The sequence below is a fragment of the Corythoichthys intestinalis genome, chromosome 12, assembly GCF_030265065.1.
Source record: "Corythoichthys intestinalis isolate RoL2023-P3 chromosome 12, ASM3026506v1, whole genome shotgun sequence".
NCBI lineage: Eukaryota > Metazoa > Chordata > Actinopteri > Syngnathiformes > Syngnathidae > Corythoichthys > Corythoichthys intestinalis.
In genome coordinates this window covers 23827102-23852990 of record NC_080406.1, presented here as the reverse complement: position 1 = coordinate 23852990, position 25889 = coordinate 23827102, and the positions used below count along the sequence as shown (strand labels likewise).

Below are 25889 nucleotides of genomic sequence, written 5' to 3'. Positions count from 1 at the left end.
CTATATACTTAATTCTTATTACTGTGGGTATGTGTGCCTTTCATTCAAAATAATTGTGGTAATATTTCAGTGTGCCCTCTGCGTTATCTTCAGGTTAAAACAAACAAAAGTTGAACAGTTTTTCCCCTCCCCCAAAAATGCGGAATGCACACCGGAAAGAGCATCTGAACTCACACAAAGTATTCTGAAAATGATTGTCCGGGACATTGCAATTCATTTTAACATTTAGAACAATATAGACAATGACATACCGCAAAAAGAGTAAGAATTGTTTTGACTCCTGTTAAAAAGGTGAAGTCACAATTTTACCGGTTACATTTTTTTGCAACAGTTAATGCCAGCAGCATTTGACCTCATTGTTTGTGATTTATTATTGATATTTATGTTATTTATTTATACGTTAATAAAGAATTTAGGTGTTCCAAAATGTTTTTTGTGAATTAATAAGCTTTAAACAAATATTTCATTATTAGATTAGTTAAAAAAAAAAAAAAATGTTTTTAATTATTAGATTAGTCGACTAATCGTAAAAATAGTCGGCTGACTAATCGGGAGGAAATTAGTCGTTTGGGACAGCCCTAATAACAACTCCGTGGATGTGGACGGTAAGCTGAAACTTATCAACGGCAGGAGTCTTTACAAGACTTTTGAACACATTAAGGATTATCTACTAAAGATAACAAAGGCTCTGACTTTAATTTGCACGGATACAACGTGGCACAAATGAATCGGGCATCTAAGGGGGGAGGGGGTGTTGCAATTATGATTGACAATCTCCTGGAATGTATTACAATTGAGCTCCTTATCCCCAATTGTAAAAACATAATTATCTGCTGTGTCTGCCGAGCTCCTGATTCAAATGTCCAGCTTACTGAGTATATGGAAAAGATACTGTTTAAAACAAATAATAAGCATGTCTTTTGTTGTGGAGACATTAATCTTGGGATAAAATATGTACAACATGTTGTTTGATTTTCCTCATACATTAATGTCTGATGAAACTGTTACAGTGATCTTTGTGTGCGCCAATTGTTGCCACCATGTACACCTTATAAGAAAAGCATTTTGAGTCACTACTCACACCAGCTGTGATAACACATAATCACTTTTGCCACACACATAGCCACAACAAAATGTTCCCACAGCAAATAGATGCTAGAATGTCAGGGACATGACAAAGCCATAACCTTGTACGCCCTGAAATTCAGACCACTAATCTTGGCAAAGAGAGTGCTGTGTCAACAACCGCAATCGAGCTGCTTGACTGGACGCTGAGTTATTGTAAACCCAGATTGTTGATAGTGTTATGGTACAGTTTGTGGCCATGTGATGTATGTAACTGTACCATGTCTGATTGTGCGTCTTTAGCTGTATGGGGGGACGGGAAACTGATAAGCATATGCTTCCTCCCGTCTGCCTTTGTCTTCTTCTTCGGTTCCTTCCTTTGGGAATCATATCACATTTGTAATTGTCAATGATTGTCAATGATACCGATGATGATGACCATAAATAATTCATTCATTCATTCATAGACATATTGTTCTATCACACACAACAGTTATTTTGGCTTAAAATACAGCAGTTTATTTTAAAGAGGGGTGCAAAAGCAATAACTTTTTTTTTTTTTTCAGCCTTGTCTGTATTTTCCACCATATATATATATATATATATATATATATATATATATATATATATATATATATATATATATATATATATATATATATATAATCTTTCAATACTTCTTCTACGGTTACATGATTAAAGAAATCTTACAGAGAAATGCCATTATAAGTAAATATAATGTTCAATATTTTTATTTCGAGGCTATGGAACATTCCTCATTTTATAATATTTTTCTTGTTTTCAAGCCCTGTTTTTCCCACAATGATAGTGTACTCGAATAGTATGTACCATTTACATCATTTAAAAAGAGTTTGTCTTCTATAAGGAGTCAAAATGGAGTGCATTCAAGCGCAAAATGAAGCCTGAAAACCAGTCCTACTCCAAGGTGAGTTTGGCTAGATTTTCCAAAAAACAAGAAAAAACCCCAAAATGTTTTGGTTATTTTTTTTGCAGATGAGGGACGATAAGTGTGAAGGAAGCAGAGGCGCAGACAGCTCGAGAGCTGAGCGTCCACCCCCCAAACCTCAAAGGAGGGACCATCATCACCATCATCATCATCCGAGCACCTTTTCACCGACTGAGGACAGTTTCAAAGACACAGCCACGCTCGTTAAAGAGGACAGTGACGTATAACCCCGCCACCGCTGACGGGATCTCACTTTGCACAGAACTTATTTTTTTATGCAGCCCACGGGTGTGGAGGGGGGTCTAATTTCTATATACATAAATATATAAAATACAGTGGTCCTAATTAAAAAAACTCGACATGTTTTTGGATGAATGTTTTTTTTTTTTTTTCTAAGATTTGAGATGCGAGTGTTGCGTACAAGCCGTGGAACAAAAGCAGCTCGTATCTCAGGGCACCACTGTACATTTCGACTGAATAAGGAAAATGAAAGTCTATGCCTTGTGACATTACATATGCCAATTCTTGTGTATTTTTCTTTATTGTGATGTACAATTTGTATATCTTTGCACTGACGCTGCTGATATAGATGTCGATAAATATGTTGTATATTTGTAAATTTGAACCATAAGATTTGGAGCTAGCCTACGTGGTAGTTGTGCATTTATACACATTGTAAAAGCTGAGCGGAATTGCGCAATGTACAGTACTTCGATCGTCACGAGAGGAAAAATCTGATTTTCTGCCTTTGCCATATGATACATATAAATAATCTATATATACACATCTCAATAACTTCAGGGTGATTGGAATGAATTTATCAAACATGCAGTTTAAACCTATGTGTTTTTTAATCATTTTTTTACTTTGATGATTGATCTGACTTTGTGACTGAATCACTGTGATCATGTCTTTTCCTATCAGTAATGATATGAGAACATACTTGAACATGCGTGCGCATGGATGTTAATTTATGTCAATTATCGAAAAGAGCCACACACGACCTAAGAATGCAGACGAATCATTTTGTATACGTGAAAGCGTTTCATATCAATGATTACCAATAAATTTCTTTTTCTAATCATTTACAATACGCCCATATGGTTTAAATCGCCATAAATAAATGTATTTTGAGACAAAAGTCTTCCAAGCTTTAAGTTTCTTTTCATTACTTCCTCGTGGATTCAGGTGAAGGCAGAAGAATGCTGATGACTAAATCGGACACAAAAGAGGGAAGGTAGGACAACGGGATCCAGACCAGTTTGGCGTCCCAGCCCGCGCTATAACGCGTACGGGGGTACCGAGCGATCAAGGCGTGCTCCATGCAGTTGGTCACTGTGGAGATGTGAGGACTGCAAAGGAGGTTCATGGAGAAAGCCTGAGCCTTCAAGTCTGGAAATAAAATGAGAGCGGATGAGATAAAAGTCAGCTTATTAGCCATCCCCCCCAAACGTCCAACAAAACAAAAATTCATAGTTGATACCAACCGGGTATGTTGTCCTGGGCCTCAGGACCATAGGAGCCCCTGAATGACCCTTATTTTATTTGACATTCACATATTTCTTTTTTATTTAAATCATTGTCTGATTAAATATTATGTTCTACTCGATATATACTTAAAAACTTTAACATATTAAATATTTCAAATATGTATTTTTTAGGGCTGTCAAAATTATCGCGTTAATGGGTGGTAATTCATTTTTTTAATTAATCACGTTAAAAAATTTGACGTAATTAACGCACATGCCCCGCTCAAACAGTTTAAAAGGACAGCACAGTGTCATGTCCACTTGTTACTTATGCTTTTTGGTGTTTTGTCGCCCTCTGCTGGCGCTTGGGTGCGACTGATTTTATGGGTTTAGCACCATGAGCAATGTGTAATTATTGACATAAACAATGGCGATGATTTGTAAAATTTTCAATCAAAAAATAAACTATCAAATATTGATAATATATAAAATAAACTAGTAAGTTTATTTTTTGATTGAAACTTTTACATATTAAAACGAAAACATTAAGAGGGGTTTTAATACAAAATTTCTATAACTTGTACTAACATTTATCTTTTAAGAGCAAGTCTTTCTATACATGGATCGCTTTAACAATGTTGATAATGTTAATGCCATCTTATTGATTTATTGTTATAATAAACAAATACAGTACTTATGTACAGTATGTTGAATATATATATCCGTCTTGTGTCTTATCTTTACATTCCAACAATAATCATAGAAAAATATGGCATATTTTACAGATGGTTTGAATTGCGATTAATTACAATTAATTTTTAAGCTGTGATTAACTCGATTAAAATTTTTAATCGTTTGACAGCCCTATTAAAAACCTTATATCAAATATTTCAAATATATATTTTTCCTTTTTTTTTTTTTTTTTGCACAACGCCCCCCCCCCACCCCCTCTGTCTAAGCAGAGAATGGTTTGACCCTGCTCTGGCGCACTCAAAGCTACACTACGTATGTGCCCTGAAGCGGGAAATTAAAATCAGTCATTTTATAAACTCTAAACATGGCGAGTCGTCATAAATCGGGTACGCAGAAAAGAAAAGAAAAAAGAAAAAGATGAAGATTATAGAGGTTAACGAGAAAAAATGTTTATAAAAGGGGGCAAGAAGCCAGAGAATTAGGGCTAGAGTTGGCTGTGAACGGTGATGTCGGTAAGTGAACAACAGCCGCTAACACTGAACGTTTACATTCGCGATCACCGTGACTAAAGCCCGAGTCAAGTCTGTCACCGGCCGGTTGTCTGACAGACTAGCATCGTACTTTGACATATTTACGTAAAATAAATGCTAACTGCACGTTTTTTTGCTTTTAACCAAGAATCGAGATTGTTTGACATTCATATCTATAAAGAATTCAGGAATTTAAGCATTTATTCACAATAATTCACAATAATTTTCACAAAGCTCTGTTTACATAAGACGGCCGCCACATTGACTGACAGACTAGCATCGTACTTCGACATTTTTACGTAAAATAAATGCTAACTGCATGTTTTTTTTTTTTGTGTTTTTTTTTTTTTTGCTTTTAACCAAGAATGCAGACTCTTTTACGTCCATATCTATACAGAATTCAGGGATTTAAGCATTTATTCACAATTATTTTCAACGGAAAAAGCTCTATTTTCATTTGGCGGCCGCTAATTTCCTTACTGGCTAGCCTCATAGTTCGAAATATTTACGTAAAATAAAATGCTAACTGCATGTTTTTGTTGTTGCTTTTAACCAAGAATCGAGACTCTTTTACGAACATATCTATAAAGAATTCAGGGATTTAAGCATTTATTCACAAGAATTTTCACCGGAAAAGTTCTGTTTACATTTGGAAGCCGCTAATTTCCTTACTGACTAGCCTCATAGTTCGAAATATTTAAGTAAAATAAAATGCTAACTGCACGCTTTTTTTTTTTGCTTTTAACCAAGAATCGAGATTGTTTGACATTCATATCTATAAAGAATTCAGGAATTTAAGCATTTATTCACAATAATTCACAATAATTTTCACAAAGCTCTGTTTACATAAGACGGCCGCCACATTGACTGACAGACTAGCATCGTACTTTGACACATTTACGTTAAATAAATGCTAACTGCATTTTTTTTTTTGCTTTTAACCAAGTATGCAGACTCTTTTACGTCCATATCTATACATAATTCAGGGATTTAAGCATTTATTCACAATTATTTTCAACGGAAAAAGCTCTATTTTCATTTGGCGGCCGCTAATTTCCTTACTGACTAGCCTCACAGTTCGAAAAATTTACGTAAAATAAAATGCTACCTGCACTTTTTTTCTTTGCTTTTAACCAAGAATCGAGACTCTTTTACATCCATATCTATAAAGAATTCAGGGATTTAAGCATTTATTCACAAGAATTTTCACCGGAAAAGTGTCTGTTTACTTTTGGCGGCCGCTAATTTCCTTACTGACTAGCCTCATAGTTCGAAATATTTACGTAAAATAAAATGCTACCTGCACGTTTTTTTTACGTTGAACCATGAATCGAGACCCTTTTATGTCCATATCTATAAAGAATTCAGGGATTTAAGCATTTATTCACAAGAATTTTCACCGGACAAGCTCTGTTTACATACGATAGCCGCCACATTGACTGACAGACTAGCATCGTACTTCGACATATTTACGTAAAATAAATGCTAACTGCACGTTTTTTTGCTTTTAACCAAGAATCGAGATTGTTTGACATTCATATCTATAAAGAATTCAGGAATTTAAGCATTTATTCACAATAATTCACAATAATTTTCACAAAGCTCTGTTTACATAAGACGGCCCCCACATTGACTGACAGACTAGCATCGTACTTCGACATTTTTACGTAAAATAAATGCTAACTGCATGTTTTTTTTTTTGCTTTTAACCAAGAATGCAGATTCTTTTACGTCCATATCTATACAGAATTCAGGGATTTAAGCATTTATTCACAATTATTTTCAACGGAAAAAGCTCTATTTTCATTTGGCGGCCGCTAATTTCCTTACTGCCTAGCCTCATAGTTCGAAATATTTACGTAAAATAAAATGCTAACTGCGTGTTTTTGTTGTTGTTGCTTTTAACCAAGAATCGAGACTCTTTTACGAACATATCTATAAAGAATTCAGGGATTTAAGCATTTATTCACAAGAATTTTCACCGGAAAAGTTCTGTTTACATTTGGAGGCCGCTAATTTCCTTACTGACTAGCCTCATAGTTCGAAATATTTAGGTAAAATAAAATGCTAACTGCACGTTTTTTTTTTTGCTTTTAACCAAGAATCGAGATTGTTTGACATTCATATCTATAAAGAATTCAGGAATTTAAGCATACGTAAAATATGCTATCACAATAATTCACAATAATTTTCACAAAGCTCTGTTTACATAAGACGGCCGCCACATTGACTGACAGACGAGCATCGTACTTTGACATATTTACGTAAAATAAATGCTAACTGCTTTTTTTTTTTTTTTTTTTTTTTTTTTTGCTTTTAACCAAGTATGCAGACTCTTTTACGTCCATATCTATACAGAATTCAGGGATTTAAGCATTTATATTATTTTCAACGGAAAAAGCTCTATTTTCATTTGGCGGCCGCTAATTTCGTTACTGACTAGCCTCACAGTTCGAAAAATTTACGTAAAATAAAATGCTACCTGCACTTTTTTTTTTTTTTTGCTTTTAACCAAGAATCGAGACTCTTTTACATCCATATCTATAAAGAATTCAGGGATTTAAGCATTTATTCACAAGAATTTTCACCGGAAAAGTGTCTGTTTACATTTGGCGGCCGCTAATTTCCTTACTGACTAGCCTCATAGTTCGAAATATTTACGTAAAATAAAATGCTACCTGCACGTTTTTTTTGCGTTGAACCATGAATCGAGACCCTTTTACGTCCATATCTATAAAGAATTCAGGGTTTTAAGCATTTATTCACAAGAATTTTCACCGGAAAAGCTCTGTTTACATACGATAGCTGCCACATTGACTGACAGACTAGCATCGTACTTCGACATATTTACGTAAAATAAATGCTAACTGCACGTTTTTTTGCTTTTAACCAAGAATCGAGATTGTTTGACATTCATATCTATAAAGAATTCAGGAATTTAAGCATTTATTCACAATAATTCACAATAATTTTCACAAAGCTCTGTTTACATAAGACGGCCGCCACATTGACTGACAGACTAGCATCGTACTTCGACATTTTTACGTAAAATAAATGCTAACTGCATGGTTTTTTGTGTGGTTTTTTTTTTGCTTTTAACCAAGAATGCAGACTCTTTTACGTCCATATCTATACAGAATTCAGGGATTTAAGCATTTATTCACAATTATTTTCAACGGAAAAAGCTCTATTTTCATTTGGCGGCCGCTAATTTCCTTACTGGCTAGCCTCATAGTTCGAAATATTTAGGTAAAATAAAATGCTAACTGCATGTTTTTTGTTGTTGTTGCTTTTAACCAAGAATCGAGACTCTTTTACGAACATATCTATAAAGAATTCAGGGATTTAAGCATTTATTCACAAGAATTTTCACCGGAAAAGTTCTGTTTACATTTGGAGGCCGCTAATTTCCTTACTGACTAGCCTCATAGTTCGAAATATTTAGGTAAAATAAAATGCTAACTGCACGTTTTTTTTTTTTGCTTTTAACCAAGAATCCAGATTGTTTGACATTCATATCTATAAAGAATTCAGGAATTTAAGCATTTATTCACAATAATTCACAATAATTTTCACAAAGCTCTGTTTACATAAGACGGCCGCCACATTGACTGACAGACTAGCATCGTACTTTGACATATTTACGTAAAATAAATGCGAACTGCTTTTTTTTTTTTTTTTTTTTTTTTTTTTGCTTTTAACCAAGTATGCAGACTCTTTCACGTCCATATCTATACAGAATTCAGGGATTTAAGCATTTATTCACAATTATTTTCAACGGAAAAAGCTCTATTTTCATTTGGTGGCCGCTAATTTCCTTACTGACTATCCTTATAGTTCGAAAAATGTACGTAAAATAAAATGCTACCTGCACGTTTTTGTTGTTGTTGCTTTTAACCAAGAATCGAGACTCTTTTACGTCCATATCTATAAAGAATTCAGGGATTTAAGCATTTATTCACAAGAATTTTCACCGGAAAAGTTCTGTTTACATTTGGCGGCCGCTAATTTCCTTACTGACTAGCCTCATAGTTTGAAATATTTAGGTAAAATAAAATGCTACCTGCACATTTTTTTTTTTTAAATTTTAACCATGAATCGAGACTCATTTACGTTCATATCTATAAAGAATTCAGGGATTTAGGCATTTATTCACAATAATTTTCACCGGAAAAGCTCTGTTTACATAAGGCGGCCGCCACATTGACTGACAGACTAGCATTGTATTTCAACATATTTACGTAAAATAAATGCTAACTGCCCGTTTTTGTTTTTGCTTTTAACCAAGAATCGAGACTGTTTTACGTTCATATCTGTAAAGAATTCAGGGATTTAAGCATTTATTCACAAGAATTTTCAGCGGAAAAAGCTCTTTGTTGTACTAAGGGGCCGCCACAGTGACTTAACTAGCAGCACATTCGACATATTTACGTAAAATAAATTCTAACTGCCTGTTTTTTGTGTTTTTTTGTGTTTTTTTTTTTGCTTTTAACCAAAAATCGAGACTGTTTTACATCGAGACTCATATATGCCTAAGGTGGGTGCCTGTTTTGGTTTTAGGTCGGTAGCAGCTTTGGTTTTGAAAATATTTGAATTTGAAGTTTTTCAAAATAGGACCTCTACGGATCGGCCCTGCACCGCGTGTCATGTCAATATATCATGAAGTCTATGGTTTTATAAAAAAAAATTTTTTTTTAAAACCTCCCACAGAACAAATGCATTTTTTGCGTCCGTTTTGTTTTTTTGCTCACAGTCATTCAAGTACGAATCTCCGTAGGATTTTCGAACTTGTTGAGGAAGGCGCGTCCAGAGCCTTTTGAGGTCAGCTTCGATTAAATCCAGCCGCGTCACATTAGTCTTGAAGAAACCTGGTTCGATGATGCTCACTTTGATACCAAAGTGCTTCATGTCCCTCCTGGTCAAAGCAAACAACAGTTAGGATCTTCGCGGTTTTTCCCATGGTCAATCCTGCAAATCTATGCTGACCTCAGGCTGTCAGAAAAGGCCTCCACGCCCCATTTGGAAAGACAGTACCCCCCTCCGATGAGCGCCAGTCGGCCCATGATGCTGGCCACGTTGACAACCCGTCCCCGAGCTTTCTTCAAGAGCGGCAGGAAGTGCAGCGTCACATCGACTGTGCCAATCAGGTTCACGTCCAAAACCTTGGTGAAATCCTCCAAGCTCATCCACTCGGCCGGACCTATGGGTGTGGACCGACCCGCGTTGTTCACCAACCCCCACAGGCCTGGACAGAAATATAGCCCGCAGATAAGTCAGGTCGGGGGAAAGTCGCAATGTTGTCTTGTAAATGTTTTAATTACATTCATATAGGAGAGAAGTCTCCATGCAAGATGACTTTTAAATTCATTATGCTTGACTGATGCAAACGATTAGGATTTGAAAACATGAATATCTTTAGTGTATTAATAACTGTAAAAAGCGTAGGATGCTTCTAAGTTCTGTCCGTCCACATTGCACAAAGAGAATCTATCAGACGTGTCAGTAGGAGGACGACGAGTTAATGATGAGGAGTAGCCGTAGTCGGTCCAGGTTATCTCCCGGTGCCTCACTCAGACTGGCACTCTATCAGCTTCTGCCTCTCACCTTGCTCTCCCACCTCTCTGTTCACAAACTCCCGCGCCCTGGCGATGCTCTCTCCATCTGTGACGTCCAGCAGGAGCGTCTTTAAACCGGGGGAGGCCCGGCGAGCCAGTTCCGCCGACCCCTCCTCGGTGAGACACGCAGCGATGACCCGGAAACCTCGGCCGTCCAGCCGCCTGGCCAGCAGGTTGCCAAAGCCACTATCGCAGCCCGTGATGAGCACGTGCTTGAGGTGGAAGGCGTCCACCTCCAATGAGTCTCGGGTGTACCAAAACGCGGAGGCCAGGGCAAATAAAAGAAGGAAAGTGGTCAAGGCCGGGTGGAACGCCATCGCCTAAAACAGAACAACTTTCATTTTTTTTTAACCCCTTTACAGGATAGTCATATAACTCATTGGCTGACATTGTTGGCACTCGACATCCAATCCGAATGATTGCTACCAACCCTCCCAGTCAAAATGGATCGGACGTCTCGTGCCATCTATGGCATGTAAACCTGAGCATTCACTCGCAGTTGAAATTATGTAGCTTTTTCAAGAACAGGTAATGAGTTAACTATGAAATTAAAGCATTATTGGGGATCATAACCAGAGTGTATTGCTGATGTTATTAATTCATTCATTCATTCATTTTCCACGCCGCTTATCCTGTTATTAATTATTATTATCATTATTATTAATTTTTTAATTTTGTTGATTAATGACTTGTTTTATTAATGTTGTTTCTATTAACATGTTTTTAAATGATTATTTATCGATTAATTTAAAAAATACTTTAAAATAATGATTAATAATGAAAAATATGTAATATTTCAATTAGAGGTCGACCGATACGAGATTTTCAAATGCCGATGCTTATACCGATATTTAAAAGAAAAATTCTGCCAATTGCTGATATCCAAAACCGATTTTGTAAGTCGATATACTTTTTTTTTTTTTTTTTTTTAAAGCACTTAGATTATAAAGTCTATATATATATATATATATATATATATATATATATATATATACATATATATATATATATATATATATATATTTTTTTTTTTAAAAACATGAAGCTGCTCCCTGGCCCAAAAGTGTTTTTTGATCATTTTTGAAATTTTGAAAAAATGCGTTATCCCTTTTTTTTGGGGGGGGTGGGGGGGGGGGGGGAGCATATTTGGGCTGCGCCAAGAGTCCTGATGGGTTTTTGGAGCGTTTCTCAGCGGGCCGTGGCCCAAAAAAGCTTTTGGACCATTTTTGAAATTTTGAAAAAATCCGTAAGCCCCAGTCCTTAAAAAAAAAGTATAAAAATTATTCCCCCCAAAAGTACTTTTTTGGCATATTTGGACTGTGCAAAGAGTCCTGATGGTTATTGAAATGTTTCCGGCGCTCCCTGGCCCAAAGTGTTTTAGAAATTTTGGGAAAAAAAAAGACTAAAAAAGTAAAAAATGGACTCACCCAAATATACAATTTAACCATATTTCGGCTGTGCCAAGAGTCCTGACGGGTTTTTGGAACGTTTCCCGGCGCTCCCTGGACCCAAAGTGTTTTTTGACCGTTTTTGAAATTTTGATAAAATGGGTAAAAATGCCCTTTACAAAAAGCCAAAAATGGACTCCCCCCAAAAGTCCACTTTTCTGGCATATTTGGGCTGTGCCAAGAGTCCTTACGGATTTTTGGAACGTTTCCTGGCGCGCCCTGGCCCAAAAGTGTTTTTTGACCGTTAATAAATTTTTGATAAAATGCGTAAGCACCCCCCTTACAAAAAAGTCAAAAATTGACTCCCCCCAAAAGTACTCTTTTTTGGCATATTTGGGCTGTGCCAAGAGTCCTGACGGGTTTTTGGAACATTTGCCGGCACTCGCTGGCCCCAATGTGTTTTTTTGACCATTTTGAAATTTAGAAAAAATGCATAAGCCCTTCCAAAAAAGTCAAAAATTGACTCCTCCCAAAAGTACTTTCTTGGCGTCCACATTATTTTTGGTAATTTAAATAAAAAAAAACAACAAAACAACCCCATTAAAAAAAAGCTCAACTTTAGCTGTAGAAAACATTTTCAGCACTTTCAAATTGACTGAAAAACTTACATACCTCCAAGACACCGGCTGTCAGTCCCTCAGTCACCTGCGTGGGCAAAATATTGAGTTGAATATGTTAACTAGTTACTCACAATGTTACTCATTATTTCAGTATTAGTATTTTTAAGTAACGCTACTGTTCAGGGAAGGGGTGGGGGGTTGGGGGGGCAACCCGGTATGTTGTCCAGGGCCTCAGGACCTTAGGGGCCCCTGAATGACCCTTAACTTATTTTACTTTACATTCACACATTTCTTTTTTATTTAAATCATTGTCTGATTAAAATTATGTTCTACTCGATATATACTTACAAACTTGACCATATTAAATATTTTAAATATATATATATTTTTTTGCTTTTTTTGCACAACGCCCCCCCACCCCCACCCCCTCTGTCTTAACAGAGAATGGTTTGACCCCGCTCTGGCGCATTCAAACTCTACGTACGCCTGAAGCGGGAAGTCTGTCATTGTTATTAACTCTAAAAATGGTGAGTCGTCAGAACAAAAAAAACGGAAAAGAGATGAAGACCATAGAGGTGAACGAGAAAAAAATGATGAAGTTTTTCAAAGGGGGATAAGAAGCCAGAGAATTAGGGCTAGAGTTGGCTGTGGACGGTGATGTCGGTAAGTGAAAAACAGCCGCCAAGACTGAACATTTACATTTGTGATCACTGTGACCAAAGCCCGATTCGAGGTCACTGGCCGCTTGCAGCCTATTGAGCTGCGGTATGACAAGACATGCTGCTCGCGTTGAGCGGAGGAGAAAGAAGGTGATGGGATATATGTTAGTCTGTGGGAGCAGGTGCGCGAGGCTGAACAGACTCAGGTCCGACGGCTGGATTTATCATGATTTTACTGTGTTATAAATGTTATATGTTACAAATGACTTCGCTGTCAAAAAATCTAGGCACATCATTGTTTGAGGGCTTGACAACCCCAGGGATGTGGAGGGGGCAGGCACAGGAAGTTTAGTTATACTGTTTTGTTGCTTAGCAGGCAGGCATAGCGCTCTCAGTTGTATTGTATTGTAGCCTACATGGTACAATAGATGGAAATTGTTTGTTTATATTGTGGCACATGACCTTACGGTCTGTTAAATTTAACTGTCCATCTCAAATTACCGTATTGGCCTGAATATAAGACTGTTTTTTGCATTAAAATAACACTGAAAAAGAGGGGGTCGTCTTATATTCGCGGTCTAGACATTATACCCATTCACGACGCTAGATGGCGCCAGATATCATTGAAGCGATGTTCTGTCACGACAGATCTCAGCTACTCTCCCATTCACGACGCTAGATGGCGCCAGATATTATTGAAGCAATATTCTGTCTTGACAGATCTCAGCTACTTTTTTTAGTTTAACCAGTTTGCATTATTTTATTGCAATGTTTTTCCTTATTCAGATTTGTTCCAAGACTACAGTTAATTAGACTTCACTTTGATGGTTAATGCAGTTATTGCAATTTTGTTTTTTTTTTATCACAATAGATTGATTTACATTTCAAAAACCAGAAGCCATTCATTTATGAATGTGATTTCACTTTAGTTTACATATTTAAATGTTCAGATAGTAAGATTTGAATGAGGCAAAATAACATGTTTTTTCTCTCAAATATATTGTTATAATCATTTGTTTTGGATGTACTGTAATTATTTTCTGTATAAAAATTAATTTGGTGTTCAAAAAGTCTTTTTTCAAACTTGAGTCTTGAAAAAGAGGGGGTCGTCTTATAATCAGGGCCGTCTTATATTTGGGCCAATACGGTAAATAATTAAACATTTTACACTGTAATTGCTTGCAAAGCGTTAAAAGTACTGCGTATGTTGTCGTGAGAAGCCAGTGGCAGGGGTGGGGTGGGGTCCCTATAATGATCTCTTCTCCCTGGGCCCCTGCAAGTCGGTTGACAGTCCTGCTACTCTTACTTGAGTAAAATATTTGGAACCTCTACCCACCTATGGGCGGGGTACACACTGATTCGGTTGCCAGCCAATCGCAGGGCACAAGGAGACGAACAACCATTAGCGCACACACTCATAACTAGGGACAATTTAGAGTTTTCGATTTGCCTACCATGCATGTTTTGGGGATTTGTGGGGTAACTGGAGTACCCGGTGAAAACCCGCGCAGGCACGGGGAGAACATGCAAACTCCACACAGGAAGGCCGGAGCCCTGTATTGAACCCTTGGTCTCAGAACTGTGAGGCCAACATGCTAACCAATACCCACTGTACCTAGTCCAGTCTTTCTAAAAATGGTAGTTTATGTCATTTTCGTATTTTTTTTTTTTTTTTTTTTTTTAAATTTTTTTTTTATAGTTGACAAGATATCATACATTTTACTGCCGAAAATAAACTGTCTCAACATAGCTTTGCATTTTACACTTTCGCCTGGCATATTTTCAAGAATCACAAGCAATTCTAACCACGTAATGGGGTAACTCATATTTCGTAACAATAGCGCCGCTGTGTGGTTAAACAAATGCATTGGAAAAACTGAAGGTAAATAAAACCACTTGCAAACCTGACAATGGATTATAGCATAATACGAAAACGGAATTCAAATCATTTTACAACGTACTTATGACACAGTTGGTGTTGTTGTTTATACATCTGCTTGTATCTCACACTCACATTTTATATAAAGCAAATTGTTACTTTTTATAAATTTACAGGCATTGCTGGAAAATAAAATAAACCTACCATGTCTCCAGAAACTGGATTGCAGTCGTCTCTTCATTAGAAACACTCAATGAATGAAGAGAAAATCCTTTCAATGTTCTACTAATGTAGGCTTGTGCAATGTGCATTCTTGGACCCGCGTATTGATAAGATCTAGACCTAACATGAACTACAAGACAGTGACGTCTGAGCATGTGGATCACAAATTTGCTTCAATGTTCTCATGTGCTTATGACATTAACCTTTATTCTTATTTTGAAATGTAAATGCTGGTATACTTGGGCATGGTACATACTGTGGATATAAAAAAATGGACACACCCCTGTTTGGATAACAGGTATCTCTTTTTCTAACAACATATGAACTTGAAATTTAAAAAGGAACCATGCAATGATATGGATATACAGTAAATTCAGTCAAAATGCCAAAGTCAGAGTTAGCTCCTGGATCCGCCATGGATCTTACAACACGGACGCTTTAATCTTGGGGCTGGATTTAAGGAACAAGCCGTCAGTGATGAAGGTGGGCATGTAGGACAGAGGCAGCCAGACGAACTTGGCGTCCCAGCCGGGAGAGTAACGAGTGCGGGGGTGCACAGCGGCGATAGCGTGCTCCATGCAGCCCACCACCTTCATCAGGTCGCTGTCCGTCAGCACTTTAAATCTTTTGCTCATCAAATCAAATGCTGAAATAGAAAAGATGCATGGGCAAAAAAAAACACAATTAATTTGTAATGTCATTTTATTTTTATTCTAACATTACAGGTTCTATGTGTGTTCAATAAGGGACATTTTGAGTCCACATCTCTGCTGACTTCTCCTGGGCAAACAAAATCACTGCACTAGTTAGATAGCGCAGCAAAGACAACACTTACTGAGAGTGCTCATGAGGGAGCAACTCAACACCAACCTGCTGGTGACCTTCTACAGGTCAGCCATTGAGAGCCTGCTGACATACACTGTGTCAGTGTGACACTCAAGCTGCACAGAAGCAGACTGGAGAAGACTGCAGAGGGTGATCAAAACAGCACAAAAAGTCATCAGCTTCCCCCTTCCTTCCTTTGTCCACCATTTATAACATTCAGTGCCTAGTAAAGGCAAACAGCATCATAAAAGACAGCACAGACTCCATCTTACACCTCTTCAACCTGTTGCCCTCTGGCAGGTGCAACAGGGTCATATCAACCAAAACAAACAGACTGAGAGACAGTTTCTTTCCAAGAGCTATTACCATACTCAACTCAAGTTTACATTAAAATGTCACCATCATTGCAATGGTAATGCCACAACATTGTCACATTGTCACGAAGTAAAATGTACTCAGACATCAATATCAATCTGGGTACTACATAACCTGTGTATTGTATATAGCATTTTTGCGCTGTTACAGTGCTGGCCAAAAGTATTGGCACCCCTGCAATTCTGTCAGATAATTCTCAATTTCGCCCAGAAAATGTTTGCAACTACAAATGCTTTGGTAGTAATATCTTCATTTATTTTGCTTGCAATGAAAAAACACAAAAGAGAATGAAAAAAAAATTAAATAATTATCATTTTACACAAAACTCCAAAAATGGGCCGGACAAAAGTATTGGCACCCTCAGCCTAATACTTGGTAGCACAACCTTTAGACAAAATAACTGAACAACCGCTTCCGGTATCCATCAATGAATTTCCTACAATGCTCTGCTGGAATTTTAGACCATTCTTCTTTGGCCAATTGCTTCAGGTCTCTGAAATTTGAAGGGTGCCTTCTCCAAACTGCAATTTTCAGATCTCTCCACAGGTGTTCTATGGGATTCAGGTCTGGATTCATTGCTGGCCACTTTAGATGTCTCCAGTGCTTTTTCTCAAACCATTTTCTAGTGCTTTTTGAAGTGTGTTTTGGGTCATTGTCCTGCTGGAAGACCCGTGACCTCTGAGGGAGACTCAGCTTTCTCACACTGGGCCCTACATCATGCTGCAAAATTTGTGAGTAGTCTTCAGACTTCATCATGCCATGCACACGGTCAAGCAGTCCAGTGCCAGAGGCAGCAAAGTAACCCCGAAACATCAAGGAACCTCTGCCATGTTTGACTGTGGGGGCAGTGTTCTTTTCATTGAAGGCCTCGTTTTTTTCCTGTAAACTCCCATGTTGATGCCTTTTCCCAAAAAGCTCTACTTTTGTCTCATCTGACCAGAGAATATTCTTCCAAAACGTTTTTGGCTTTCTCAGGTAAGTTTTGGCCAACTCCAGCCTGGCTTTTTTATGTCTCTGGGTCAGAAGTGGGGTCTTCCTGGGTATCCTACCATAGAGTCCCTTTTCATTCAGATGCTGACGTATAGTACGGGTTGACACTGTTGTACCCTCGGACAGCAGTACAGCTTGAACTTGTTTGGATGTTAGTTGAGGTTCCGTTATCCACCATCCGCACAATTTTCGTTGAAATCCCTAATCAATTTTTCTTTTCCATCCACATCTAGGGAGGTGCGCCACAGTGCCATGGGCTTTACACTTATTGATGACAATGCGCACGGTAGACATAGGGACATTCGGGTCTTTGGAGATGGACTTGTAGCCTTGAAATTCCCCATGCTTCCTCACAATTTTACTTCTGAAGTCCTTAGAAAGTTCTCTGGTCTTCTTTCTTTTCTCCATGCTCAATGTGGTACACACAAGGACATACGGCAGAGGTTAAGTCAACTTTAATCCATTTTAACTGGCTGCAAGTGTGATTTAGTTATTGCCACCACCTGTTATGTGTCACAGGTAAGTAACAGGTGCTGTTAATTACACAAATTAGAGAAGCATCACATGATTTTTCAAAGGGTGCCAATACATTTGTCTGGCCCATTTTTTGAGTTTTGTGTAAAAAGATAATGATAAAAAAAAATTCCATTCTCTTTTTTGTTTTTTCATTGCAAGCAAAATAAATGAAGATATTACTACCAAAGCATTTGTAATTGCAATCATTTTCTGAGAGAAAATGAGCATCATCTGTCAGAATTACAGGGGTGCCAATACTTTTGGCCAGCACTGTACATCAATATCTATGCACAAACTGTCATTTGCAGTATCAAGTCCGCTATCTGCCTGCTAGCCCGAGTACTGTAAATTGTCATGAACGCACTGTTTTATTACCACTACATCACTACTTGCTGCTAGTGATTTATTCATTTCATTCCCTTGTAAATCTTGTTGTACTCTGTACATTTTTTTTTTATGTGTGTGCTCAATGTATTTATTCAGATTTAGCACTGGAAAGAGATACATATAAGGCGTGTTTTTTTTCTCACTTTTTCCCCAAAGTATAATTAAAAAAAAAACTATATATATACATTATATATATATATATATATATATATTAATAAATGGTTTTAAGCACTTCAAATGTAATAATTATGATCAGTTTTAAACATAACTGTCCAACCAAATCATTTTTGAACAAAAATAAAGTACTGTAGTACAAAAATGCTTGGCTTTATTAAATACTTCTGTTTATCTACCTTAGCTGTGACTCTTGGTGGACATGTAGAAATTACAAACTCCTCATGATCACTTCTGGCATTTAATTTATATGTCTCAAACGTCTCCACCCCCCCCCCCCCCCCCCACACACACACACAAACACATTAATTCCAGCACGGCTTCCTTGCAGAAACTGTTTAACAAGTTAAACGATGATTGACAGCTGGTGCACTGTGATGTAACTTTAATAAGCAAGTGCTGCAGTGAATGTGAGGTTCAAAGAGAAGGGAGAGGGAGGGTGTGAGGCTGTGGCAGAGCAGAAAGCAGGGCGTATGTGGATTAAAAAAAATTAAAACTATCGCACGTCCTTGCGATGGGACTATCGCGCACGCACACATCGCGATGGTAATGTTTAAACGGTATATCATTCAGGCTTAATAAACGGTGTAAATTCTTAACTCACCTCGCTCCAAAAAGTCTGCTCCGTAGTCGTCTTTCACATCCTGAGACAATCGATCCCAAAGCTTCGTCAGGTTATTTTCCAACAGCTTGACGTTGGTCACATTAGTTTTGAAAAAGCCGGGCTCGATGCACAACACCTTGACTCCAAACGGCGCCATGTTCAAACTGAATTCAGAAGATGACGGTGACACTGCCGTGAGCAACAAAAGGCACGCCGCCGAGTTAAGTCTCACCGTAGGCTGTCATTGAATGCCTCCACACCGTATTTAGAAATGCAGTACGGGCCCCCGAAGGGACTGATTCGCCCGAACACGCTGGCCACATTCACCACCCTGCCTCGGGCCTTCTTGATTAGCGGGAGGACGCTGAGGGTGACGTCTATCACGCCTACCAGATTGACGGCCAGCATACCCTTATAGTCCTCAATAGTGAGCCAGTCTGTGGGGCCCGATGGCACGGCCGCGCCCGCGTTATTCACGACGGCCCAAAGACCTAAAAACACATTTAGAGAAGGACATATATTTACCCTAGAGTGCATTGAACCCCTGAATTAACAGTATGCAGTTCCACTTTTGCAGTTGTCAATAAATGAATTTAGCATTCATGCTGTTATGTGGGACGAAACCGGAGTATGACATAATGTTTCCTGCCATTAACTTATTAAATTACGTTAAATTGGGTTGCACAACAAACCAATTAGCCACAACAGCACACTAATTTGGGAAACACAGACAAACAAACCACATTAAGTAATTGATGAATTTTATCTTCTTTCACTGTGTAGGTAGACCCGACACTACTGACCTTTTTGCCCCACATGAGTATCGATGAGCGCTGCGGCCCGTCTGACGCTGGCCGAGTCGGTGACGTCCACGTGAAGAGTGGTCACTCTGTCAGAACAGGCTTTTTTGAGCTCATCTTCTCCCTTCTCAGTGTAACAGCCGGCAATCACGCAGAAGCCTAGCTTATCCAAATGCTTGGCCAGGAGATGCCCGAAGCCGCTATCGCAGCCGGTGATGTAGACATGTTTGCTTCCTTTGTCTTCCACACGTTTGGACTCCTTGAACCACCTGTAGACAAACCACACGGCCAGCAGTCCCAGGATGTACAGGAACATCTCTCTAGAGGAGCAAATGAGAGTGGAAATAATCGTTGTCCCAGTGTCTGTGAAGTCAAAGAGACTAAGTGACCGTATATTACTGGTAAATATTTGACTAAGAAGGGCAAAAAGGCACTGCGTTGTTTTTTTTAAAGCACCAGTCTCAGTCTGATATAATGCATTAAGACTATCTAATGATTACCATATTTTTCAGACTATAAGTCGCACCTGAGTATAAGTCACATTTTTGGGGGAATTTTTTTACTTGATAAAATCTAACACATAGAACAGATATGTCATCTTGAAAGGCAATTCAAAATAAAAATACAATCGAGAACAACAGGCTGAATAAGCGTACAGTATGATAATGTTACATGATGCATGAACAACGAAATGCGAACGTGGCCGGTATGTTAACGTAACATAGCTATTAAGAGTTATTCAGATAACTATAGCATAAAGAACATGCTAACAAGTTTACCAAACCATCAATTTCACTCCAAAACACCAAAATAACGTGTGAAATATTATAATGTGTTAATAATTTCACACATAAGTCGCTCCAGAGTAAAAGTCGCACCCCCAGCCAAACTATGAAAAAAAAAAAAAAAAAAAAGCGATTTATAGTCCGAAAAATACGGTAATTCATTTTTAGAGCTTAAATGCCATTCCAAAACATTACAGTACAGTACTTCAAGAATTCACCCTTTCATGTAAGAAATATGATTCATTTTTTTCCTTAAATGTTTTTATTACATTGAAAGAGGACACAGGGTATCAAACTTACAGCCCAGGAAGCAATTGCGGCTCACGGGGCAATATTTTGCGGCCCCAATTGGACATTTAATTGTAGTATTAATGGTGCCCGCACATTTTTTTGTGTGATTGGCAGTACATAAAATATTGAAAAAATCTAGGATTTTTTAAATCGAAATGTAATGAAAAAAAGATCATTTAAAAAAACGCAAATTTAAATACAGCCATGAGTAATGAAAAAATACAAATACTTCTAAATAAAATAAAATTATTTTTAAGTTTAAAACTTCAAAAAATTAAAACAATTTGTAATAATTATAACTAATAAAAATGAAGACAAAAAAATCCAATAGAAGTGTGGCATGTCTTTATTTTGCGCTAGGAATTTTATTTTGTTTTATAAATCTTTTGTGACCTCAAATATCTTAACTCTTTAGCAGTGTTGGGCATGTTACTTTAAAAAAGTAATTAGTTATAGTTACTCACTACTTCTTCCAAAAAGTAACTGAGTTAGTAACTGAATTACTCTATAGTAAAAGTAACTAGTTACCAGGGAAAGTAACTATTTCCGTAACTTTAATAAGAACTTGTTGTATGTCAAAGAATTTGAAATTTTCTGAGAAGTATTCGAGCCAGTTGAATAGAGAAGAACAGACAGGTGGTTGTGTTATAGAACCTTGTAATATCTATTGCACCTCACTAGCAACAGATTTGTCCAACACTTGAAGTGCAGCAAAAATAAACAGTAAGATTTTTCGCCACTAGCTTTGTGGTAGCGTGTGTAGTTGTTAGGTGCTTCGGCAGATTTGAATTGCTTACCACAGATGTCGACAAAAGCTTTGCCCCGGAACATAAATTACACTTTATATGCACGTTCTTTCCTTTAATTTCGAGCAACTTGAAATAGTGTTTATATCTCCACCTCGTAAAGGACAAATTTTCCTCTGAATGCTCTGCCATCATATCCCTCTGCATCTGTTTTGCGTGTGTGTGTTTGCCGCACGCGCTGTTCCGGTTTGTGTGTGAAAACACTGGGTCTGATTGGCTTACCATGACACATGACTCTAACCCTCAGCCAATCACAATGACTTCCATCGCATCTATCCAGGGGGTGCATTCAGGTAGCCTCGTCCCCCTACTCCTTAAGTCACCCTCAAAGCGTCTGTCGTGCTCAAGATGGAAGCAACATTCTTTGCAGCTTTGCAGAGGCAATATGATACACAGTCAGAAACAGTAAATGAATTAATAAAGTTCAAGTCTGGGCATCCCCCATCCTTGGACCCTCCATGTTGGCAAGGAAAAACATATATATCGAACTAGATGCGAAATGTCAGATTCAGCGGCATTAGCACATGTAAAGGGAACTAGATGCGAAATGATGGACTCGCCTGCATTAGTAAGCAGTCGCCATCTTAAAGCAGTAAACTTCTCAGAAAGGCTACGTTGTAGAGAACCTTCCCAGCGAACCGAAGTAACTTTTTATACAAAATACTCCTAAATCGGCAAAATTTTTACTTGAATCTATCTTTAATTGACGTAGCAGTTTTAAAACTTTCACATGTCGAAAGTAGACAGAGTGGAACTAATGCAATAACGGGACGAATTTTAACAACTTTAACAGTTGATTCACAACATGTGTCCTGTGTCTATTTAAGTTTAGTGTAAAGAATTGGGCTAGGGCCAATGGTCCCGGAAACGCTTTGAATTTCACATAGTGTGACCTGAGAAAACAAAAAAACCCATGAAAAGTAACACCAGTTACTTTGCCTAGTAACTAATTACTCTTACATTCAGGTAACTGAGTTACTAACGCAATAACTTTTTGGGAGAAGTAATTTGTAACTGTAATTAATTATTTTTTTTAAGTAAGATTAACAACATTGCTCATAGATTAGTTGTTGTTTTTTCTAAAACAATTGTCTAGGATAAAAGAAAAATTAAACAAATATCGGATCCGATCACGTCATTTTCAAAGTATCGGAATCAACAAAAAAATATCGGCCAAGCCTTTTTTTAATATATACATATTTTTTAATTAAATTGTTTTCTAATTGTATTTAACGTTACAGACATAATATGTTACACTCCTCCAGAGTCTTTAGTTTAGGCTTAAGGTAGGGTTATCAAATTTATCCCAATAACGGCGGTAATTAATTTAAAAAAAAAAAAAGTATCACGTTAAAATATTTAATGCAATTAATGCATGCGCTGCAGGACCCACTCACGCATTATCACGCTCAATCTGTAATGGCGCCGTTTTACCTATATAGAGAGATAAAAGGCTGCGTAAAATGAGTAGAGTGATTTTGGCAGCCTTTGGAGCCTTTTTTTAATTGGCTAAAGCCTTACAATCCCTCTCCCTATGATTAGAAATTTCATGGGAAGCAATGTGGGGAAGCAAAGTAGCAATTGATCTTTTTCTTAACACCTTGAGTTACTTCCCAACGCAGAGAAGATATATTAATTGGTAGCATAACGCACAGCCATGGTTCCACTTCCCATCGTGCATTTGGGCATGCCTATAGTATCATTTACTGAAAGCTCAACAAATACACTAGATGGCAATATTTAGTCACAATATACAAAGTCACAAGTCTTTCAATCCGTGGATCCCTCTCACAGAAAGAATGTTAATAATGTAAATGCCATCTTGAGGATTTATTGTCATAATAAACAAATACAGTACTTATGTACTGTATGTTGAATGTATTTATTCGTCCGAGTTTTATTCATTTTTTTCTTATTGCATTGCCAAAATGGAAAAGATCGGGAAAAATTATCGGGAATGATTGGAATTGAATCGGGAGCAAAAAAAAGCAATCGGATCGGGAAATATCGGGATCGGCAGATACTCAAACTAAAACGATCGGGATCGGATCGGGAGCAAAAAAAACATGATTGGAAGAACCCTAAAATTAGCTATTATTAAAAATAAATAAAATAAATAAATAAAAATAAATATATTTTCATTATTAATAACTATTATACATTTTTAAATCAATACAACTGTTTTAGAAGCTAAATTAATTCAATTAGAAGCTAAATTAATTAAAATGAATAAAAATGGAAATACACTATAGTTACGGCACCAAACAACACCTTAAAGTCGATTTTGTATATTATTATTTAACTCATTACATACCATCGACGGAAATAGACGTACAATATATTTAAATTGGGAGGAATGGCCATAAATACTGATATTTCAGTCACAATCCATTTTGACTGGATCGTTCGTTTATTCGCCCGCCTTACCCACCCATCCATCTGTCATTGGCAGCCAATGGGTTAATTGAGGTTAAAAAAATAAAAAATAATAATAAGTCTTAATTCGAACGGTAAACAAGATTCTTTGTAGGATAAAGATGTTCTTTTCCGTTTAATAATTATTTGAAAGAAATAGCACCCCTATGTGGAATATAAGTGCACTTACAACTTAAAAAAATGAAAAACTTTGGGGAAAAAAAAAAAAAGAAAAAAGAAAAAAAAAAAAGAAAATCCACTAAGTTAGCATTTAGCGCTTCACTTGTGATTCGGCCAACTAGCCGCACGCAGATGTCAACAAATTAACTGTTTTACCTCACTTGTAACGTAATATGCACAATTGTCAAATTAGTATAAAACAAGAAAAAAGACACTACTTGCATGAAGACAGGGTTTTTCTAAATACAGCAATAAATTCAAACTCGTCATCGACTTACTCACTGCCTCCTCACTCGTTTGAATAAGTTTGTTTTGCAGTTTCCTGTTAGTACCAAAGGTTGTTTTTTTTTTATGTCTCCCTCTAGTAAGCTTTAGTGGAATTTGTTGTTTACCTCTAGTTGCCCTGCAAACTTGGTGCGTCTCTTTTTATGCTCCGGAAAGTAACGCAACTCAATAATTGTTTCCTTGTATGAATCCTTCCACGTACTTTCTTATTAATCATTTTTTAAAAAAGCAAACAAATTAATATCCCAACGAATAATATCCCAAATATCCTGGATTCAAGTATTATTCAAATTAAACACGAGAATTGTGTCAAACTGAAGAATGTGTGACTCCTTCAAAGAGAAAGCTGGTTTACAACGGTGGCCGACTTCAAAGAATGTATGACTCACACATAACCATGAAATGAGTCATACTTTTGGCAACGTTAGGAATAAAACATAAATATAGGGTTTGCTTATGGCATAAGAAAGCACTCTATGCAGGAAATGACAGAGAAAGATGGAGTTCATTTTATTTCCTCCTGAAATTTACTCTATGCAGGAAATGACAGATAAAGGTGGAGTTCATTTTACTTCCTCCTGGAAATTACTGTTATACAATTCTTGGAAATTATACATACATACATAGTGAAGGTTAGAGGTCCAAACACACATACACATGCTATATGGATAAGGCGGAAAACACAGACAAGACTGAAAAAGCAGTTTCTGCTCTTGCACCCCTTTTTAAAATAAACTGTTGTTTTTTAAGCCAAAAGAACTGTTGTGTTTGATAGAACAATATGTCTATATGCAGCCATATAGCAGATTCATGGCGCACTAAGCCTCCGAACTATTTTTAATTTTTACCCTTTTACCCTGAAAATCCCTGTTTACAGACGTCACGCAACTGCTTTTGTTTCAACCTAGCCATAAAAAGAAGGTAGGTAATTATATTTATCATTCAAAATTTCTGTCATTTTTAGCTTAGAATCATTAATTGATGTCTAATATTTCGTTTAAAAAAAAAAAAAAAAAAAACGACTGAAGAATTATTCACTCGCATATTTTAAACTTTTAAACAAATTACGTCACAATGAAAAATTTGGCGTCTGTAAAAAAGTCACGGATATCTACCTCATAACTATTGCTTAATTGTATTTTTTTGTTTGTTTCTGTCGCATTTTCCCTGATACGTTAGATGATAAATAATCGATCAAAAAGAAAAAAAATATTGAAAAATAACGTTTAAAAGGGTAACTATGTGAAAAAGAAAATCTCAACCACTCCTTGTTGTCTGCGATTTCTTCACCATGAACCTTGTTATATCACCATGTTTCACCCATAAAAAAAAAAAAAAAAAAAAATCCG

At 37.0% G+C, this 25889-nt stretch overlaps 3 protein-coding genes across 7 annotated transcripts in view; 1 reads left to right on the top strand and 2 right to left on the bottom strand.

The window, feature by feature from the left end:
* The window catches only part of lrp2a (low density lipoprotein receptor-related protein 2a), a 125161-nt gene extending 121761 nt beyond the window's left edge, over nt 1-3400 (top strand). The window contains exons 78-79 of one of the 2 annotated variants that reach the window (XM_057851784.1): nt 1952-2011; nt 2080-3400. In XM_057851784.1, the coding sequence (XP_057707767.1) occupies nt 1952-2011; nt 2080-2259 (240 nt within the window). In that variant the 3' untranslated portion in view covers nt 2260-3400. The remainder of the gene's footprint in view (nt 1-1951; nt 2012-2079) is intronic. The other variant, XM_057851782.1, reaches the window with a different exon arrangement.
* Nucleotides 1838-15180, bottom strand: rdh1 (retinol dehydrogenase 1). The gene is made up of 6 exons (XM_057851785.1): nt 15090-15180; nt 12400-12432; nt 10329-10659; nt 9711-9969; nt 9476-9639; nt 1838-3424 (listed from the first exon to the last, which is right to left on the bottom strand). The coding sequence occupies exons 1-6, from the start codon at nt 15090-15092 to the stop codon at nt 3201-3203; spliced, it is 1014 nt and encodes a 337-aa protein (XP_057707768.1). The 5' UTR covers nt 15093-15180; the 3' UTR covers nt 1838-3200.
* A 137-nt stretch (nt 15181-15317) lies between these two features.
* Nucleotides 15318-24782, bottom strand: LOC130926702 (retinol dehydrogenase 7-like). 4 transcript variants are annotated; one of them, XM_057851789.1, is made up of 6 exons: nt 24534-24643; nt 21883-22030; nt 19782-20098; nt 19211-19469; nt 18979-19142; nt 15318-15753 (listed from the first exon to the last, which is right to left on the bottom strand). In XM_057851789.1, exons 3-6 carry the CDS (start codon nt 20092-20094, stop codon nt 15530-15532), a joined length of 960 nt encoding a protein of 319 aa, XP_057707772.1. In that variant the 5' UTR covers nt 20095-20098; nt 21883-22030; nt 24534-24643; the 3' UTR covers nt 15318-15529. The 4 variants fall into 4 exon arrangements, with proteins under 4 accessions (XP_057707772.1, XP_057707771.1, XP_057707770.1 ...); XM_057851788.1 differs by lacking the exons at nt 21883-22030; nt 24534-24643 and adding an exon at nt 24648-24782; XM_057851786.1 differs by lacking the exon at nt 21883-22030 and having other exon boundaries at nt 15320-15753; nt 24534-24658.
* Between the last annotated feature and the right edge of the window lie 1107 nt (nt 24783-25889).

Bases quoted from the DNA above. Each gene is read 5' to 3' on its own strand.
- rdh1 (XM_057851785.1), bottom strand. The intron at 10,660-12,399 runs GTATGTAAGTTT...GTTCTGTTTTAG, and splicing joins TGACAGCCGGTGTCTTGGAG to GCGATGGCGTTCCACCCGGC. The intron at 3,425-9,475 runs GTGAGCAAAAAA...TTTTATTTCCAG, and splicing joins AGATTCGTACTTGAATGACT to ACTTGAAGGCTCAGGCTTTC.
- LOC130926702 (XM_057851788.1), bottom strand. From the start codon at position 20,094: ATGTTCCTGTACATCCTGGGACTGCTGGCCGTGTGGTTTGTCTACAGG. The intron at 19,143-19,210 runs GTGAGACTTAAC...TTCTGAATTCAG, and splicing joins GCATTCAATGACAGCCTACG to TTTGAACATGGCGCCGTTTG. The intron at 15,754-18,978 runs GTGAGTTAAGAA...TTTCTATTTCAG, and splicing joins AGCAGACTTTTTGGAGCGAG to CATTTGATTTGATGAGCAAA.